General features: G+C 41.1%; 1 protein-coding gene across 4 annotated transcripts in view; it reads right to left on the bottom strand.

Moving 5' to 3' along the window:
- The window catches only part of fam13b (family with sequence similarity 13 member B), a 126,512-nt gene that overhangs the window by 80,555 nt on the left and 23,724 nt on the right, over window positions 1–22,233 (bottom strand). For 2 of the 4 annotated variants that reach the window (XM_080745996.1, XM_080745999.1), the window contains exons 2-3: window positions 12,953–13,101; window positions 6,413–6,637 (exon numbers count right to left, since the gene is read on the bottom strand). In XM_080745996.1, coding sequence (XP_080602122.1) covers window positions 6,413–6,587 — 175 coding nt within the window. In that variant the 5' untranslated portion in view covers window positions 6,588–6,637; window positions 12,953–13,101. Of the gene's footprint in view, window positions 1–6,300; window positions 6,347–6,412; window positions 6,638–12,952; window positions 13,107–22,233 lie in introns of all 4 variants that reach the window. The other 2 variants (XM_080745998.1, XM_080745997.1) reach the window with 2 other exon arrangements.

Here is a 22,233-nt window from a genome sequence, read left to right as displayed (position 1 = left end):
ACTGAGCAGCTCCAATTGACTGAAACCAAGTTTTTTAGTTAGAATTGAACACAGAATAACAATACGAAGCAACTGAATTAGAATGGTAGTGGATGGAGTGTCCCACCGAATGTCCCACCAAGACACTGCAACCAATGGGTGTGAAGAGGGATGGGACAATGGGCGGGACTTGACAAAGGGTAAATTCAAAGCAGGGTTTGCTTTTTATACAGTTGACAGCGGAGGGGTAATAACGTTGTTGGGGATTATTATTTAGCCAAACGGTAAAGTACTAAGTCTTTCCAAGCCTTGTGGCCCATAGGGCAGGAGTGTATCTTGTCTCAGTAGCTAAGGCTGCTTGATGTACAAGTACACCCCCTGGACATGAATGGACTTACCCACAATTCAACCATTGTCTCTTGAAGCAGTCTACCACACTGCTCTACTGTTTATTACTGGCGATGGTTTTCGCACCCATCATTGTATTTTATAGGAAAAAGTGTGTTGGCCATCTCCCGCAGCTTGTAGGGAGCAACATTATATTTAATGCATTTACTGTATAAGGCCTTGTGTAATAAGCTTCCCTATCCTCGCTTTTAAAACCAAATGTTAATGTTACTGGACATTCAACACGTTAGATATAGAAGTCCACGTATGAACAATGAATAAGGAAACACTGCTTTAATTTATGGAACAAACTTCAGGTTTGATTGGTCTCGACAGACATTTATGGTCTTGAGGACACACTACACACCGATTTTCATGTAACACTATTTGTATTTCCATCTCTGGCGCTGTTGGGGCTGTCAGGTCGCAGTTACTATGAAAAGCTCCACCGGCTGTCTGTCAGTCAGTCACGTCACGTCACGTCACACTTTTGCCCTACTCATATCTCTGCCACCGTTGGCCCTATTAATGCTAAACTTTGCACACACACTCCCTGGATGGCAAATCACAACCCTCTTCTAGCGCCACCATGAGGCCAAAAAAGAGAGCTTGCTCTCAATCGGCTTCCCTGAATAAATAAAGGAAAAAGAAAAAAAAGAGTGCCAAGTAAGGGGGCATTGGGTCCCATTCTTTGGGAATGCCTAACTGAGGACAGTTTCTTTTTGGAGCGGTGAAAGCGCTCCCAATAGACAGGTATGTCCGTGGGTATGTGGCTGGCTGGCTGGCTGGCTGGCTGGGTGGGTGGGTGGCTGGCTGGCCCTGTCCGTAGCCTGGGCAATACCTTGAGTGGCCACACACAACACACTAGTTAAAGGAGGGGCGCTGTTTTGTGCAGGCCAGGCACACTCACCACTCACTCACAGGCACAGTTTACAGTTTACAGTTTAGGCATTTAGCAACACACACAGGGTATAGCTGCTCAGATTCACCGCTCCACTTCGAACCGAGGTTTGATTTTTATTAAATAGTTTTTATATAGCTTGAGCAAAAAGCTTTTTGTTTTTAAATCAGGTTTTATATTTTAAATTGCTTTGTTAACTGTGAACACCAACAATGCTAATACACACCTGCCCAAGTACTACAGACAATGGTGTTTTTAGCTCCAGTATGCAAGTGTAGTGTCGTGTAGTGCTCTGAACATACAGGCCTGGTATGTTATGTTGCTCTGAACACACAGGCCTGGTATGTTATGCAACAGCCTAACAGATGGCTCGGTGACCACATTTCGAGACAAGCACATTAACAAGTCATTAACTGTGTGCTGTTGACACACTTGCAATTATAGCCCTATTTGCTTTGACAAAAATAGCCAATCTACAAGCTCACAATGCACTACAAGCACGATGCACTGCAAGCTTGTAGATCTGCTACTTTCGAAAATTGGAAAAGAAAATGGAAATGTTTGGAAAGTTCGCCCAAAATAGAGATGTCAGAGTTTGTCATTGTGTAACATTTTCAATTAAAAGTTGTTTTTGTTCTCCTTGTTTTTTAGTTTTTTTTTTAACCACCACCGGCATGTTTTTCACACTAACTATTCAATATACCGGAAATATAGTTATTTTTGTATTTTAGAATACTAGGACCCTGCAGCATTTGTTTTGGAGCGGTACTTCTGTAGTTTTGTTTCAGACAGAATTTCGAGAATCAGTTCCAACAGAACATAGACGCTGTAATGACATCAGAGCTACCACAGGTGCCGCCAAAAAACACTACTAAAATGAATGTTAGACAGTATGACTTTAATGTGAAAGGAAAATAGTTCCTGAAAATTGCATTACTTTACTGCAATACAGCCTTTCAAAACAGGAAATGTCAACACTTTTGCAAGAACATGGACATTATGATATCCTAGACATTATCTAGTCTCATAAAGATATCCATTCAATCAAAACCTCCACCGGCTGTCTGTCAGTCGGTCAGTCAGTCACGTCACACTTTTCCCCAACTCATATCTCCGCCACCATTGCCCCTATCCTCATTTCTCACATGGCCCTCTTCTAGTGTCACCATGAGGCTGATTCTACTATAACATTTTTTTGGACACTGCTCCTACAGATTTTGGCCTAAAATCACGCAAAGCGGTACACAGTATGTCTACAGTCATGTCATCAAAATGGATCTGTCCCATTTAGCGCCACCATCAGGCCGATTTTTTCAAACACATTTTTGGACACTGCTCCTACACATTTTGCCCTAAAATCATGTTACAGGCCTAAATGTGTATACATGTGAGCTGACGGTCGCTTATCTCCTGATTAGGGAGTCTTACTGGTATTGATATATTGCCCAGCCCTGAGAACAATCATCATTAATAAGTCAGAGGCCTTGGAGGGATAACATGATGGGTGTTACATGACCTTGTGTGGTGTGCCACTCTGACAGCCTGATTCAGTAGTATGCATCATGTTTTTGGCTGTGACCATGCAGTTAGTACTGTAGAAGCCACTCTACGGTGAAGGCCAAGAGCTGGTCACAGATAATCAGGGATTACATGCTGGTTGAAAAGGGTTATTTTCAGCAGGTGACACGGTCGGCCGTACAACAAAGTATAAATTAGCTACGCAAGCTTAATGTCTTATTCCGAGAGCTGTGGCTTGACCTATTGTAGTCTTTACTACTGGTCCATTACTTGTCATGTTGGTATATAATCTAGTACAGGGGTTTTCAAAGTGGGTGACGGGGCACCCTGGGGTGCCGTGATGGCAGTCAAGGCGTGCCGCGAGATCATTTGATAATATTTGGAATTTATTTGGACACTTGAAAAAATATTTAGCATCATTTTAAACTTGAAGTACAAAGTTATTTTCAGTGAGTTCTAACCAAAATGGCCATTATCTCAACGTTTTCCTCGCAACATAATCACTAAAATATGTGTACGTATTTTGGTAAAGCAAAGCCCTGCATCATCATACAAGACTGTCACGCAAAACAAGTGAAAACAGCCGATCTACAAGCACACAACGCCTCGCAATGCGAGGCATTGTGTGCTTGTAGATCAGCTGTTTTCACTAGTTTAGTACATTGTATAGATGATAAATACAAAACGAACAGTTGACATACAAGGTTTCCACCCGACAACGACGATATGCTATAAATATAAGATGCTGGAAGTGAAAATTATAAAGTAGGTGTGCCTTGGATTAAAAAAATATTTATGGGGTGCCCGGAGACAAAAAAGTTTGGGAACCCCTGATGTAGTGTGTATTGGCTGCCCCCAAATCCAACAGACTGTTTCACTGGCCAGTTGAGTTGCCCTGGAGTCAAAATAATAATAATAACAACTGTGACTCATCAGGTTTTTCCACTAAGCTTCCCTCCTTTGGGTCTGCAGAAATGTCTGATTGAAAATACTGTGGTTGAAAGCATACTCAAGATATCTGCGCAGAGTCAGATGCAATGTATTGGTCGATCCGTTTTTAATTTATTCGAAAAAGAACGCAAGCGTTTACATCAACTTGAAAAATAACCATAAAAACCAACGTGAAAAAAATAATCGTGATAAAGTTTGCACTACAGAACTCACCCACCGAAAGTCTAACCCAGAAGCAATCACCCTGAGGATGCGCAGTAAAAGTGTCGAGAGCTTTTAGATGGGTGGAAGTGGTTAAGTGGTTAAAGTACAGTCGAGTTTCCCTGCTGACCTGACCATTTGGTTAACTCTCAAATACCTGGAACGTGCCCGAGTCGCGTTAAATTTTAACCACTTTAACCGTTATTTTATGCTTTAACTTTAGAAAAATAGCAGATATACAAGCTCACAGCGCGGCACCGAGTGCCGCGCTGCGAGCTTGTAGATGTGCTATTTTTGAAAAGTCGTGAAAACGAGTGCAAGTCTTTGAATATCGTTGACCCGATCTTTGACCCGACTTCTAAATCCTTCCTCTGAATCAGTGGTTCTCAAACCTTTTCATGTCAAGGACCCCCAAAATGACAGGTATTTGGCCACGGACCCCCATTTCAAAATATGTTGTTCCAGGGACCACCCAGAAGTAAATATTTGAGTTACAAATGTTCGCTTTTAAGTAGATATATTCAAAGACTATTCAAATCATGATTTTTCAAAAATAGAAGATTTACAAGCTCGCAGCGCGGCACTCGGTGCCGCGCTGTGAGCTTGTATATCTGCTATTTTTCACTGGTTAAAGCAGTCAATAATTCTAGGCCTAAATGGGTTAACCTGTTTGGTGCCAATCCCGAGTTTCCCGAGTTTGTATAGGTTTACAATGAACTACTGACAAGAGTGAAAAGGTTAACTGAAGAATAATCTTAACAAGCACCCGGTGGGGTGTACTGTACTTGAGTCATTAACACATTATAAAGGATTTTAAGGCTAACACGATAATTAGAATATTTGTCTCTGTCTGTTGCCTCAGGGAACTGCACTGTTGTGTGTCTGTGTGTTTAGAAACACTTCTTAGACCGTTATGTAAGGGATAATGAATGGCGCCGCGGTGAATGACGATATACAACAGACCGACGGCCTGACAAGTTATCAGGCCTAAGGGATGTTATATATCATCATTCACCAAGGAGCCATTCATTATCCCGGCTACTAAATAAAATTAATAATTTGACTCCAAACTAAAAACAAAACAAAGTATTTCCTTGTTTACAGACGGCTGGAAGTGTTCCACAAGTGTTGCGCTGGGCGTCCCCCCTAGCGCGACACGGTCGCCTTGGAAAACAAGGAAGTGCTGATTAGATAGAATCCATTTTCTGATACTACGAGTACGTTGTCTATTTCTCGCTTAAAATATTTTTAAAAACATTCTTGAGAGCAAAGTTTAGTTCTAAATGTTGCTGTATGTTGGATACAGCACAAGATTCACACAGTGCAGCTTGACTGCAGCAGGTGCTCTGAGTCTTTGATTAGGCAGCGGTCTGTTATAGAGCGGAGCGGTCTGTTATCAGGGAATATCGGACCTCTGATTTCAGCGTGTGACCAATCAGAATCAAGCATTCAACCAACCAATTATTTTGTTCCAAGGACCCCGAGAAAGAAAGATTTGAGTTACAAATGTTTACTTTGTATACTTTCAAAGATTTGCAAAAATGGGTCATGATTTCATGAATCATGATATATCAAAAACAGCAGATCTACAAGCTCATGGCGCAGCACCGAGTGCTTCCGGTGCAACGGAAAGTGCAATCAGGACACAGTGCTATAGTACGAGCAGATATGCAAGCCATCCATCCTGATCTAAGTGTGAGAGTGAGCCTAATGTGTGTTATTACGTTAATGTGTGAATATAACACTGATCTCGTCTCTTGGACATGAGATACTAGGCTACAGGAGGAAGAAGAGAATTTTGCATGGCATGGGATCTGGTCCGTTTCAACCAATTCAACACAATAACTAACTAGGGGTGGGCGATATGGAAAAATACAATATCACGATATTTTCCCAAGCTGTATCACGATACACGATTTTATCGCAATTATTTTGCATAATCGTCATAATCGTTCCATGTTGAAAAATGTTAATATAGTTACAAACACTTTCAAAAAGTAGTGGAAATAGCAGATCTACAAGCTCACAACTCGTCGTGATCTGCTATTTCCACTATCAATGTTCTTTTTCCAAGTATAAAGTTGTCAAATATGTCAGTAATGTCTTTGTATATTTAGGTTATGTGTCATATCTGCCATGTGCAACTTCAAAGCCTACAAGCCAAACAGAAATATAATTGTCAACGACAGAAACACAATTAAATCGTTAATCGCAATTATTTGAGCGACAATTAATCGTCTTGTAAAATGTCAAAATTGTGACAGCCCTGTGTGTGTGTGTGTGTGTGTGTGTGTGTGCGTGCGTGCGTGCGTGCGTGCGTGCGTGCGTGCGTGCGTGCGTGCGTGCGTGCGAGCGTGCCTTACCGTGCTCTTCGATGTAGTCGACGATGTGTTTGACCAGCGCGGGGACCTCGTGTCCACTCAGGGTGTGCGTGTGTGCGTGCGCGCGTGCGTGTGCGTGTGAGCGTGCCCTTACCGTGCTCTTCGATGTAGTCGACGATGTGCTTGACCAGCGCGGGGACCTCGTGTCCACTCAGGGTGTGCGTGTGGGTCACCTCCTCCAGCGGAACGCCAAACACCCGCGTGCCGCCGGCGCCCGCGGAGCCCCTCCTGCCCTCGTTGCCTGGCAATGGAGACACGCTCTTCCTCATGGCCTCCTGCTCCTCCTCCTCCTCACCACAGCCCCACCAAGACCTCACGTCTACCGGGGAGAGAAAGAGAAAGATAGATAGATACCTTTATTACAGGGTTCCCACACATTTTTACCAATTAATTTCCAAAACTTTTCCAGAATATTAAACCCAATTTCCAGGACTATATAACAATAATTCAGCTCAATAACAGGTTGCTTACTCCTATGCGCAATGCCCAAAGACAGGTAGTGTATGCCAGCTAGTGGTTCTCAACCTTTTCAGGCTGTGACCCCTGAAATAATCATGTTTTAACTGGGGACCCGGCACCCTGACGAGCACTAAGAGTTGAGGAATTTTGTATAATACAGATCTATTGTGAAAAAAGCAGATCTACATGCTCATGCATGTAGATCGGCTATTTTCACAATTTCTGCCTCTAATATTTGACAGTTTGGCCCATGTTTAATTTGTCATTTCAGAGGTATTAACACAATCAATAACCAAACACAATGCAAAGCTATTTTTTTCCCAGACCTTCCAGGATCCTTGATCAATTCCAAAACTTTTCCAGTACTGAAAAAATATTTTTCTAATTTCAAAATATTTCCAGGAATTTCATGACCGTGGGAACACTATTATTATCCCATGGGGGAAATTCAGTCACCCAGAGGCAGCACAGCAGTTAAGGTTACAAGTTACAGGACAGTAAGAAGGACTCTTGTGTACAGCCGAGTGACAAAAACAAACAAGAAAGAAGAATCAACAATACAGGAGACTCAACCATACAGAGCAATTAAGTTAAAAAAATATATGTATAAAGTGTCGAGAACAGTTTAAAAAGAAACAACAAAAACAAAAAATAGTAGTACTTAAATAAAACGGATTGCAATTTTAAGGGACTTTTCTAAGCATATTGCAAACTCAAAGAACTTACAATGGTCCATTCATTCAAATATTAGGAACTACTTATTAGGAACTACTTATCAACGCAATGCCAAAAAATATAAGCGTCTGCACCAAGACAATAATAATAATGCTTAGCCTAAATATGCATTATTATTGAGAAGGAATGAGAGAGAGAGAGGGGTGAGGAAGGAAGGAAGAGAGAAGGAAGAAAGAAAGAAAAACTAATGTAAAACGTTGCCATGATTAGCGTAATAAGCAAATGGAAGGGAGAGATGGAGAGAAAAACAATGGTGGATTGTTGCGAGTGGAGAAAAGGACAGACAGCGCCTGAGTCTACAACTAACAACAACAACATCACATTTCCCCCTTCAGTCATACTCACACTGCAAGTCACAAAACCTCATCCTTGAGCCCAGACTAGAGTCACACTGAGGACAACACGGAGAGAAGCATGGAACTAATGGCAGAGAGGTAGAGAGAGAGAGAGAGAAAGAAAATAGAGCGAGTCCCCTCCTCCTATGTTCACAAACAAAAACAACCACAACCACACACACAGACACACGCAGTCTCATAACATCAAGGAAGGGTGGATCTACCAATTGACCGCCCCCCCTGCAGTCATGTGACACAGATTGTGGGAGGAGAAGAGGAGAGGTAAGAAGCTGCTAAAAGCTTACAGGTGAGAAGCAGGTGGATTTTTTGGTGCGCAACGGTGTGCAGACGGAACCATGTGTTACATCATTTGCCTTACAGCAGTGTTTCTCAAACTTTCAAATTTCAAGGTCTCCCCTTAACTCTGACTGTGTACAAATGTGTACAAATGGAACCAAATGGGCCCGTTAGGGTTCATTTTGGTTCCTTTTTTTGCCAATGGGTTCCAAGATTCAGTTGGTCATGATCAACAGGTCACAGTCAGACCACTAAATATGACACACAGTTATTATGTAAATGTGTGTCATATACCGTATGTTCAAAAAGCTCTGTAGTCTAGACAAATTGAGCCCATCTCCTGTTTCTGTAGCGTAGACATGACCCCCAAAACAACCCTTGATTCTGAGTGCCAAGCAGGGAGGCACTGGGTCCCATTTATCAAAGTCTTTGGTGTGACCAGGGGGAGCGTTTCGCTGTTACTACGTGTCATCTGTTCGACACCCAACTCTAACCCTTACCCTAAACCTAACCTCCATGGGGTGAGTCGCTAACCCTCCCGATGCTCCTTTGTCGAAATGACGGTCGTTCGAAAGTGCGAGATCCTACCTGACCAGGCCGGGGATCGAACCCCCGGCCTTCCAGCCTCAGGGCGGACCACAAGGCCACTGAGCCTGTTCTCTGAATGTATGCCTATTATGATGACACGCCCAGAATAGGATGCTAGGATGTTAAACTCTGGGAGTGTGAAAAGTGCCACCTGCAGATCTATTTTGACACTCTTGTCAAAGTCTAAGAGTGTATGCGTCACTCCGTAAGTATCACAAATATCTAAGATCAGACCATTTTACATTAATTCAACACTGCATATTTATTTTTATATAAGATAATATTTAGAAATATATAAGAGTTAACAGAGTAATTCACAAAAAAAAAACGTATTTTCTATCAATGAACCTTTGAATACATGGAGATTCTTTTGTTTTTGTCGCATTAGCGGGCCAATAATTTGATGACCGGGTCATTGGTCAATAGGAGACTCATTAGGACAGTGGTTCTCAACCTGTGGGTCGGGACCCCCAGGTTGGTCCCCAAATTATTTTGGGGGGTCCCCAGATGATTGGCTTAATGTGCAACATTGTTTTCTCACTCAACAGTAAACAAACCAACATAAAGTTTAAGTGGATAGAGTGTATCTGCACATTTCAAAAGTGACAACTGAAGGACTTTTTAATATCTCTAAAATGACAAGTTAAACATTGGCCAAATTGTCAAATATTAGAGGCTGAAATTGTGAAAATAGCCGATCTACATGCTCACTTGTGAGCATGTAGATCTGCTATTTTCACAATAGAACCGTGTTACACGAAATGTAATTCCTCAACTCTTAGTACTCGTCAGGGTGGGGGGTCCCCAGTTAAAATGTGATTATTTTGGGGGTCGCGGCCTGAAAAGGTTGAGAACCACTGCATTAGGAGACTCTTTGACTCAATAACCTTTTGAGTCTCCTAACGGAGAACTACTGTTTTTAATCAGTCACACTCGACGGTATGCGGTATGACAGGACTGTAAACTCCTGTGCTCGTGTCACGTGAAAAGTGTCACCTTCTTCACAGCGGCGAAAACCAGTTCGAACCGGTTGAGTTTGTCCGACTGCAGCCGGACTGAATTAACTGTTGAAACATGGATGGCAGAGACAGTCATGTACTCGTCAGCAGTACTTGTGGTTTTTCATGTTTGTGAGCAACACACTGGACACAGTTGGAAGCCTAAGCCAGTACTTACTGCACACTGTCATGTAAAACATCCAGGGAAGAGTACCGTCCTACCCATTTAGAACGGGTACACATTATAGTGTATTATTATTTCATGCTTTAACTATTGAAAAATAGCAGATATACAAGCTCACAGCGCGGCACCGAGTGCCGCGCTGCGAGCTTGTAGATCTGCTATTTTTTTTAAATCGTGAAAATTTGAATTTTGACCCGATTCTATAAGTGTCTTTTGAATCCTAAGGTTTTTTTTGAAAAACCCATGTTTCTATGTCAGCAATCTGGCCAGCCATCGTCAAAGAAAAGGTCCTTTTCACTTAACTGGAGCTCAGTTAGTCTGTCCTTCACATTAACTTTTTCATGTGAAGGACCCCCAAAATGATATTTATTTGGCCACGGACCCCCACTTCAAAATATTTGGTTCCAGGGACCAACCAGAAGCAAAATTTGAGTTAAAAATAGCAGATCTACAAGCAGATCTACAAGCTCGCAGCGCGCTGTGAGCTTGTATATCTTCTATTTTTCACTGGTTAAAGCATTCAATAATTCTAGGCCTAAATGGGTTAAAGGTGCAAGTGATATTGTTTTTTTATTTTTTTTAATGAATTGTAGTTGAATAATAAATCATTGCTACAGTGTCAGTGTGTGTTCAGTAACAGAGGAAACTTTTTATGCTTATTTTGCAATTCGCTATTGCGCAATCCATAGTTGTTCCACCACTGGAATATGATAGGAATAGCGACAGCGTGTTTTAAACCTTCTACTTAACCCTTTCTGGCTTTCCTGCAATGACATCCTTAAAAATGCAGCTTACATTAGGAAAAGGACTTTAATTTAATTTCATCGCCTTTTGCGAGCTGCGCGCGCGTGTCAGTGTGTGTACACGCTGTGGAACTGCCACACAAACCTCTCTGTCTGTCCTCTCCATGTTCTCCTTCTTCTCAACTTATTTAGGCCTAGAATTGTTGAATGCTTTAACCAGTGAAAAATAGCAAATAGCGAGCTTGTAGATCTGCTATTTTTGAAAAAGTCGTGAAAATGTGTGCAAATCTTTAGTTTGAATATAAGTATTTTCAAAGCGAACGTTTATAACTAAAATTTTGCTTTTGGGGGGGGTCCCTGGAACTAGATATTTTGAGATGGTGGTCCGTGGCCAAATACATATCATTTTGGGGGTCCTTCACATGAAAAGGTTTGAGAACCACTGACATAGTAGTCTCTCAAGAACAGACTAACTGAGCTCCAGTTAAGTGAAAAGGACCTTTTCTTTGACGATGGCTGGCCAGATTGCTGACATAGAAACATAGGTTTTTTGCTGTGAGCTTGTATATCTGCTATTTTTCAATAGTTAAAGCATAACATAATGACACACAATACTGTGTACCCGTTCTGAATGGGTAACATTGCTTCGCTCCATAAAGAGTAGATTGCATAACACCAAGCCAACACAGAGCAAGCCTGAGGGGTTTGTAAAGTAAATAAAGTAAATGTCATGTTTTCAAAATGCATATTTACAGTTTGTATTTGTATGCTTATTTCGCAATACCTATTGCGCAATCCTCTGTAGAGCAAAAATGCAAAAAAGAAAAAAATCACATTCAAGTATTTTTTCGGAAACTAATAATTACATCAGTCGGCCTCATGGTGGTGCTATAACAGCCCACTTTACATTTTGCCCTATAACTCTTGGACCATAGGTCGGAAGATCTAAATGTATTTCCCCCAGGATTCCTTGGGTTATTATGACACATGTCCCCACATAGGCCACGCTCATTTGCATCGGGATAGATTTTCCGCTATTTTGAATTTTCTTCAAAACACACCTTTTGCGTCTTTTCCTACATATTTCCTCCAAAAATCTCACCAAAATCGGTACACACATGTTCTCTGGAACCATGCAACAAACATATTCAAGTGACAATTTTCATAGTCCATACTGTTCGCCGGTAATAGGCTTCCAAAGTTCTCCATTAGCACATAATACTGTATATGCTTATTTTTCTCTGGCAGTGTGCAAGGACTGACAGATACAGATCTCCATATATGGCCATATCAGTTGGAAAACTACTGCAATTTAGCTGTGAGTGCCCGCTTAGACGTGAGCGGCCCGAAAGGCCGCAAACTTCTAGTTCGATCCATTCAGGAGAAAGAAAGATATTTTCTGAGGTAGAGAGAGAGAGAGCTATAGAGACAGGGAGAGCCCTGTTATTGACACATGCAAGAAACTCTATAGCAAATATTAATGGCTGCTATCAGATTATAGCCTTTAAACAAATAGCTCTTTGTTTTAACCATAAAATATCACTTACACTTCCTTTAACCACTTTCAACCCTGATTTGGGAATGTCATTTAAGGTGAAGAAAGAAAGTGTTGTGAGATTTTTTTTTTCTTCTTGAAAGCGTGAGAACTACTGATTTAGAAGGCATTCGTAGAATCGGCCTCAGGTCTTAATGGGTTAATTAAGGGGTGAAGAAAGAACTGCTGTGAGCTTGGAGATTGGCATGTACGTTGTGAGAATGAATAATGCTTTGTTTCATGTCCATTGTTGAGTGCACCTGTCTGTTTCATAATGCACAGTAGGGACGGGACGATATGAAAATGTCACATCACGATTATTGTGACAAAAGAAATTTACGATTTACGATATTATAGCGATACTCAAAATCCATTATCCTGAGGCAGAACATTTGCCAAAGATAGCAGATCTACAAGCTTGTGAGCTTGTAGATCTGCAAAGACATTTGAGAGAGAGTTAAAAAAAAAAGAGACTGTGTCAAGTACCTATAAGTCCTATATTATAAGTACATTTTACCAATATAGAGGGTTTAAGCTGTAAGGATATGCAGCTCAGCAAATAAAAGTTGAATTGAACCCAGTGCATGACAGATGACAATATCATGATAAATGAAATCTCCACGATACGATTATCGTGAGTGTTTTTTATCACAATAATACACAATAATATTGTTTATCGTCCCATCCCTAGTGTGTGTGTGTGTGTGTGTGTGTGTGTGTGTGTGTGTGTGTGTGTTACATCATCATGGTCACATACTCACCGTGTAGCAGTGAAAGTGTGTCCTAGCCTCTCCGCCCCTAGCCAGTGAACCGGGTAACCATCTATGGCTGCTTCAGGTTGTGGCAGAAGATGAGCCTATAATTCCTCATTGACGGACTGCTAATCCCTCTAGAAGGATCCTTCACCAAGCTACGCTGGCCAAATGGAGGGAGACAAAGAGGGGGGGGGGGGGGGGGGGACAGGAAGGTAAAAATTAGCATCACACATAAAATGACGACATGACATCACAAATCAAAATTCATTCAACCCAACACGAAATGAAAGTTTACCGGTACTTGAAAATGAAGGAAACGGTCTAGGGTGCATTGGACAGTTAGGGCTGTCACGATTATGACATTTTACATGACGATTAATTGTTGTCACTCAAATAATTGCGATTAACGATTTAATTGTGTTTCTGTGGTTGAAAATTAAATTTCTGTTTGGCCTTTAGGCTTTGAAGTTGCACATGGTAGATATGACAAATAACCTAAATATACAAAGAAATGAAGGGCATATTTACAACTTTACACTTTAAAAAAGAACATTGGATAGTGTAAATAGCCGATCTACAAGCTCACTACGCATCGCATCGCGACATGTGAGCTTGTAGATCTGCTATTTCCACTATTTTTTTAAATGTTTGAACATATATAAACATTTTTCAACATGTAAACGATTATGACGATTATCACAAAATAATTGCGATTATGTCAAATAATTGCGATTAGACGATTATGTAATAATTGTGACAGCCCTACATAACATGACATCACAAATTAAAATTCATCGACTGTGCTTAAACGGCGATCTCGGACCGCATCACAACAACCCAACGTAAAATGAAAAATTTAACTTGAATCAAAGGAAGGAAACGGTCTAGGATGCATTGGACAGCTACCTGTACCGTACGTAAGACACCCACCCAACAGTACAGCCAAGCAGCAGGTAGCCATTAGGCATACAAATCAACTAAAGTCCCCTTGAAAAGGACTGTGTGCCCTTTAGAAGAATAAGTACAAAGGGGAGCTGGAGCCAGGTTTATACTGTCTGTAGCCCAGCCTCTCTGGACTCCTCGCTTCGCTGCCAAGAACTACAAAAAGGACCGGGGTTAACTTTCTCCTCTCCATCTTGACCTCCCCCTCTATCTCTTCCAGTCTCTGCTTTGCTCCTCTAAGCTCCCTCCCTCTACTTCTCCCCTTTCCCTCTCCCTTCTGCTCGGCCACGCCATTTTTCAGTCCATTACTGCTCTCTGGTTCAGTCAGGGGTGTCACAAGCGGGGGGGGTTGGGACTGAGTTACTAGGGACCAAGTGGAGGGGGCCTTAATTATGTTATACTTTAGCTATTGAAAATAGCAGATATACAAGCTCACAGCGCGGCGCGAGCTTGTGGGTCTACTATTTTTGAAAAGTCGTGAAAGTGTGTGCAAATCTTTGAATATATATATTTCTTTAAGTCCTTGGAACTAAATGTTTTGAGATGGGGGTCCGTGGACAAATACATATCATGTTGGGGGTCCTTCACATGAAAAGGTTTGAGCACCACTGACATAGAAACTTCTTTTTTTTTTCAAAAAACCTTAGACGGATTTGAAATATTCAAAGACTTGCACCTATTTTCACGATTTAAAAAAATAGCAGACCTACAAGCTCGCAGCGCGGCACTCGGTGCCGCGCTGTGAGCTTGTATATCTGCTATTTTTCAATAGTTAACGCACAAAATGTGAGTGAATCTTGTACCCAGGGCCCAGAATCTGGTGCGACATCCCTGGGTACAGTACGTCTATCCTCCGTCTCCCCTGCCTCCCACTCTGCCCTCACTGTTATTCGCCTCCTCCTCGTCTATCCTCGATGTCCCCCTCCTCCATTACTCTCCAATCCCCCCCTTCGACATGATACTTAAGCCATTCAGGCTGGCCTGGAGTCAGCTGGAGGTGAGGGCCTGATGCAATGATTAAACGGACAGAGTGAGCTAGGAAACTGTGTGCTTGTTATGCATGTTATGTGTGCCCACACACTGTCACTTTCAATCTGTATGCCGCGTTCGGTGAGTGCTCGTACACGCATCAGTTTGAGACAGTGTGTTCTGCAGTTGTCAGTGCGGTTTATGTCATCCATTCCAGACACGAGCCTTACGGCAAAATATGTTTCTATAGATCGAAAGAGAAAGTCAATGATTAAAGAGTTGGTGCCATAGTGTTGTACGTTTTCTGTTTTGTATGTGTCTATGAAGTTAACATTATTCTAATAGGCCACCGGGTGGGGTTATAATGTGCAGATTTGTCTTCCCCGTGTATTTGTGTTTACTTCCTGAAAGATGAAAGACTGGGCCTCAAAAGGCCCAGTCGAAAAGCACAGATCAAATGACATCATATACTCATCCCCTCCCCTTTTACCATTCACCCAACACTGTGGGTGTGGCTAACTTCAGCTGGGTCACCACTAGGGTTGGGGGCGGTAACCGCCGTACCGCCGTACCGCGGTATACCGAGGCCTACCGCGGTGTCAGGGTCCTTACCGCGGTCAAAATAGTCTATTTTTTATTGAAAACAAGCGAGTTTTAAAACGGGGGAGAGGCGAGGACCGCATGCGCTCCATGCCGCTCTGCTCTGGGCCGCGTACCACAGGTTTGGAACGTCTATGGTTTGGAAGCCACATACGTCACTCGACTCGGAGACACAGTCTACACACAGACACAGCAGCAGCCTTGTGTAGGGAGCACGGAGAAGCGTAAACTTTCTCTGACTGTAATCCACACAACACAAGTATGTTAATACATACCTTGTGTTGTGGCAGTAGTACCTTGTGGCATTTTGTTTTTTATTCATACGGATTACAGGCGGAGCGCGGACCGCGTGGACTAAAAGCGAAAATGAAACTATCTTTTACTTTTCCCACCCGTCACGCCGACTCCCCCGTTGTGCCCCGTCGCCGATTTTATAACCTTTTCTGTCAAGTCTTGTCACTAAAACCTGTATATATCAGCACTCAATCGCTGCGATTTCAGACGTGAGTTAATCACTGTACACGATCTGATTACCCGTCTCCGTCTCTCTTCTGGTTTGTTCACACACAGCAGTCTGTGTCTTAAAAGCCCAAGTAGCTACCGTTACTATGGTAACCCGACCTAAAAGCTCAGAACGCGTCGCGGATGCGACGTGTTGTGAGCTTATAGATCTGCTCCTTTCAAAGCCAAACCTGCTGTGCTGTACGGGGAAGTATAACTCGGGCAGTCAGGCTGTTGACTTTTGGGAAGACGGTTGCAATATTTTGGCTTATCGCCGAACCTTAATTAATAGATACGGGGGTGCGGTAATTACCGCAGTACCGGCGGTAAATGGGAAGACGGTAATCGCGATAACAAAATGTCGATACCGCCCCACGCCTAGTCACCACCCAGGACAACCAGGCATACCTAATGAACTTCTGGGTGTGGCCACATAAAAACACAATTTTAACTCTTTCTGTACACTTTCTTTGAAAAGATCATCCTCCTAGTATAATCATAATACCTGATAATCATGTTTTAGGGGAGAAAAGAATCATGGCACTGCATCTTTAAAAGTAAAAGATTAGAGGTGGTGGACATACTTCAAACATGTGTAATCTGTAATCATCAAGCCAAAAGCAATTTGATGTAGTCGGTCAAATAAATGGTGAGGTGGATTGGATTCAACCTGGACTGGAGGGAGACATTGCTAGAACGGGTCCACTCGATACACTTTAGCCCAGGGGTCTTCAACAGGGGGTCCCGGTCCTGGACCCCGGGACCTCTAGCGGGTCCTCAGAGTTACTACGGGGGGTCCTCCAAATCTTTGTGTAATAAGAACTACATTTTTTCTAAACTTAACCACTTGAACCCTAGTATCCTTATTATGTGTGGAACATTAGCCAAGAATAGCCGATCTACAAGCTCACAACGCCTCGCAGAGCGAGGCGTTGTGAGCTTGTAGATCTGCTATTCTTGGCAAAGAGCAGACTAAGTATAAACGGTTCAAGTCGTTCAGTGTCTAAAAATACACATTAAACCAACAACCTACACTGATGATATATTGCTGTCAAACAAGTCTAACCTGTCTCAGAAATCTATGAAAATGTTAAATCTACAACACAATTTCATACAATACATAGTGGGGGTCCCTGCTTCATCTCTCTCTCAGCTAAGGGGTCCTTGGCCTGAAAACGTTGAAGACCCCTGCTTCAGCCCCCCCCCCCCCCCCCCCCAGGCTAGTGTTTGACGTCTTTGTTGTGCTCTTCGCCTCTGGACCGGAGCTCTGCCTCCTCAAGCACAAGGTTGGTTTATAATTTATCATCACCATGGAAATGGACCTTTTTAAAAAAACGTCACTAAAACATCTCTCTGATTCAGTTTTACCCTTGCTTCTCTGCAACGTCCTCTTTCCTTTTAATTGAAGGAACGTTGCGAAGAACGTTTACGAAGCGGCAAGACGTAGGGCTGTCACAATTATTACATAATCGTCTAATCGCAATTATTATTTTTCATAATCTCATAATCGTTTCCATGTTGAAAAATCTTATTTTTTTTAAGTAAAGAAATAGTGGAAATAGCAGATCTACAAGCTCAAAACGCGCCGCGATCGGCTATTTCCACTATCAATGTTCTTTTTTTAAGTATAAAGTTGTCAAATATGTCAGTAAATTCTTTGTATATTTAGGTTATGTGTCATATCTGCCATGTGCAACTTCAAAGTCTTAAGTAAATGTAATTGTCAATGACAAAAAACACAATTAAATCGTTAATCGCAATTATTTGAGTGACAATTAATCGTCATGTAAAATGTCATAATCGTGACAGCCCTAGCAAGATGTGCATTTTTCCATTCATGTATTTGTATACCACTGATGCAAATAGATGCAAACGGCAATCTCAATCTCAAAGTCAATTTGTTTCCCTCCCAGACTTTTTGTGCACATGCATGTGGATCTGCTTGTGTGTTTTTCAGTGCTTGGACAGTGTATGTACAGAGTATATTTACCGCTGCCCTTCCATTGCACCACTAGTATCAGTAGTCTAGATGTTAATAATTAGTGTGTGACTCTACTCTACTCTACTCTGTTCTTCCGTTCTTTTTGAGCCTCTTCTCTTCCTTCCTGCCGCTGGTTCATCATTCTTGCATGCCTTACTTACGTAAGTCACCCGACCTAGTTCTGCAGAGTCTGTCTGCATCACCTCCATGTCAACTTGTCAAGAGAGGAGAGACAGACCGGCCGAGGGCTTTTGAGGACCGGGGAAAAAAAGTACAGAATCTTTCCATTTTCCATCCATCTCTCCTTTTATGTCTCTGTTTGCCTGCCTCCATATTATTTCATCCTAGAGATGGGATTTATGGCTCTTTGAAGTGAGCCGGATCTCTGGGATCCGTTCATTTCAAAGAGCCGTTCAAAAGACGGTCTCATTTTAGTTACTTTGTCGATTTTGATTATACTGTAATTACAAATCACTTCAACCATATATATATATATATATATATATACACACATTTCTTTTGGACATATTACATTCCTGCCATTTGAGAATAGCATTGTGACGCATTGTGAGCTTGTAGATCTGCTATTCTCAAATGTTTTTTCTACATTTTATTCATTGGAAAACCTGTGAAATGGGGCATTCTGCATAACGAGTACTTTCTACTTATTGGTACTTTAGGTACATTTTGAAACCAATACACTTGTACTTTTACTCAAGTACATTCTAATTCCGAACTTCAACTTGTGGTAGAGTATTTTTCCACGTTGCAGTATTGATACTTTTAGAAAAGAATTTGAGTACTTTTTTACACCACTGTTCATTAGAAAGGAACTGCTCCATATACTGCGAACCGGATCCCATTGTGCATTTCAAAGAACCGTTCAAAAGACTGGAAACTCTATTTCATCCCTCTCTCTCTCTCTCACTCTCACACTCTAGTGTTTTCTTCTAACAAAGGGTGCTTTCTAACTCCCAATCAGGAGTCAAGAGGCTGTTTTGTTATGTTGTCCAGCTAGCTGCTAATTAAGCACTCAGTACCAACGATACAGTGAAGCAGATTGTCTACGTCCCTCCCTGATATATTAATTTCCAAAACTTTTCCAAAACTTTTCCACAATATTTAACCCAATTTCCAGGACTATAAAACAATAATTCAGCTCAATAACAGGTCGCTTAATCCTATGTGCAATGCCTAAAGACAGGTAGTGTATGCCAGTGGTTCTCAACCTTTTCAGGCCTTGACCCCCGAAATAATCATGTTTTAACTGGGGACCCCCATCCTGACGAGCACTAAGACTTGAGGAATTTTGTATAACACACGAGGCGTTGTGAGCATGTAGATCGGCTATTTTCACAATTTCTGCCTATAATATTTGACAATTTGTCCCATGTTTAATTTGTCATTTCAGAGGTATTAACAACATCAATAACCAAAGACAATGCATAGCTATTTTTTCCAGGACCTTCCAGGACCCTTGATCAATTCCAAAACTTTTCCAGTACTGGAAGAATATTGTTATAATTTCAAAATATTTCCAGGAATTTCATGACCGTGGGAACCCTGGTAACCAGCATCAATGCCACCTTGCTGGTGGAGTGCCACCAAATGAAGAGACTGTAGTTATGGAACTGTTTTATTTAGCATCTACTGTATAACATTATAAATGCAGCCAGGCAGGCTTTTCATTGCCTTTTTGCCTATGTTGTTTTTAATTCTTTTTCTTGAATGCATGGTTATTTTAGTGTTGTAATTATGATAGATCATCTTGTTTTCCTTTGTTTTTCTTTGGAAATGTTCTGTTTTTATTATCCTGTCATTTGTTGTGCAGCACTTTGTGGCTTATGTCTAGAAAGGTGCTATATAAATAAAGTTATTATTATTATTATTATTATTTACAATACAGAGGCAATTGCACATTACTCTCTAAGATTACCTATTTATTTTTTTGGTATTTCTATAATCTTTCTTTTATGATCGTATGATTCATATGTATTACTATATGAGAAGAAGCTGAACCAAGGCATAGATGTAATGGGTGCATCTGTATGTGCACCGTGCAAGTATACTTTCTCACTAGGGCTGTCACAATTATTACATAATAATCGTCTAATCGCAATTATTTGACATAATCAGAATTATTTTGTCATAATCGTTTACACGTTGAAAAATGATCATATTTCCAAACATTTTCAAAAATAGTGGAAATAGCCGATCTACAAGCTCACAACACGTCTCAATGTTCTTTTCAAGTATAAAGTTGTCAAATATTTAAGTAATTTCTTTGAATATTTAGGTTATATGTCACATCTGCCATGTGCAACTTCAAAGCCTAAAAGCCAAACAGAAATGTAATTGTCAACGACAAAAACACAATTAAATTGTTAATCGCAATTATTTGAGAGACAATTAATCGTCACGTAAAATGTCATAATCGTGACAGCCCTAATTCTCACTGAAGACAATACTGAACTGAAGCAAAACTAAACTAGTAATGCTGACAGATAAGGGAAACTCCCCACACACACACACACACACACACACACACACACACACACACACACACACACACACACACACACACACACACACACACACACACACACACACACACACACACACACACACACACACACACACACACACAATTCTCACCCATTTAAGGACTAATGCATTAATCCTCATCTGTGAACTCAAGGGAAGCTCAGTATATTATCAGTATAAGGCCTTTTAGGGACAGGATTAATTCTTCAGTGAAGTGAGGATATTATTATGTCCAAATCCAGACGACTTTCTCATTGCTCAAGAAGACAACCAGGCAGATATAATGTGATAAAATTATCCTTACTTGTATTGTGAATTAGGACTGCAACGATGAATCGATTAATCGTAATCGAATCGATTATTCAATTGGGTTGCCAACTAATTTAGTAATCGTAATGGAATCGGCAACTAATCGATGGAATTTTAATAATGCTGTGCAGGAATATAGGGTCAAGAACAAAGAATATGACTTGAATATTAATTTTTTAATTACCTATTTGAAAAGAATACTGTTACCCTTTAGCCTGACAAATGTGTAGCTATTCTTTAATCAGTATGCAGTCAGAAAAAGGTAGTTATTTTTTTGGTCTTTTAGTAGCAGCCTAATCGGCAACTGAGCAAAATGTAATATACTATTATTTTTTGTTAGTTAAAACATGTCTAAAAGAACCTCAAATCTAATGTATAAAGTAATAGCTAACTAAATAAGTGCCATAATTCGATTCATCGATTAATCGTTTAAATAATCGTCAAATTAACAGATTATGAAAATAATCGTTAGTTGCAGCCCTGTTGTGAATCACTAATAAAAGCATCTGTTAAGGATTACAGACCTTGGGATCCCACCAAGGAGTCTTTCAGAATAACAGTAAAGGGTAGATTCCCACGACTGTATTTTGGATCTGTTGGCAGAGGTCATCCTCTGACTAAATTCAAATAAAACTTTACTTGCTAGGCTCATTGTAAAGGTATTTTCAAATGACCGATGTTTTCTCACAAGGGTTGCGTAGCCTTTAAGACAAAACCCTGCCAAACCCATATGAGCCGTTTAAGGTCAAGGAAAGGCTTGTTTATAAGCCTATTTGAAAGGCAAATCCTGATATTGGAACTCAAATTCTGCAACAACAAAAGAAATCCAAAGCCCAACCTTGACTTGCAATTCCAAAATCACAAGACAATGCACTTTTTTTCCCAAAAGGCAAAGCCTGGTTTAGAGTCAGACCAAGGATTCATGGCGAGACGAGATCGCTTTGAGCCCGATTAATACTTCATTGTACGAGGGTGTTAAATAAAATAGCTGACCTACAAACCCCCAACAACGCGTCATGGATGCGGCCGAGTGTGAGCTTGTAAAGGTAATTACCCTGTCAAGAAACTCATCTATGAACTTGAACTAGTCTAATGATTTGTATTTGCAAATATTTGCATTTCGCCGTTGTCGGGTGGAAACCTTGTATGTCCAAAACCGTTGGTTTTGTATTTATAATTTAAAAAATGATTTAAACTAGTGAAAACAACCGAACAGTAGATCTTCTGTTTTCACTACTTTTGTGCGACGGCTTCGCAAAAAAAGTTACAAATTTGAAACTTGGAGAAACGAGGTTTCTGCCCGACAGTGACGATTTAATGTGCTATTTTAAAAAGATTCTGCCAATGCAACACAGCCCTAAATACTTTTTTCCCTCAAACGCTGCCCTTCTCTGGATGAAAACTGACCCCTAGAAATGTCTTAGAATCAGCGGATTTGCCC

This window comes from Nannobrachium achirus (assembly GCF_963921795.1).
Source record: "Nannobrachium achirus genome assembly, chromosome: 17".
Taxonomy (NCBI): Eukaryota; Metazoa; Chordata; class Actinopteri; order Myctophiformes; family Myctophidae; genus Nannobrachium; species Nannobrachium achirus.
Note: the sequence above shows the minus strand (reverse complement) of the source record. Positions and strands in the feature narration are given on the sequence as shown.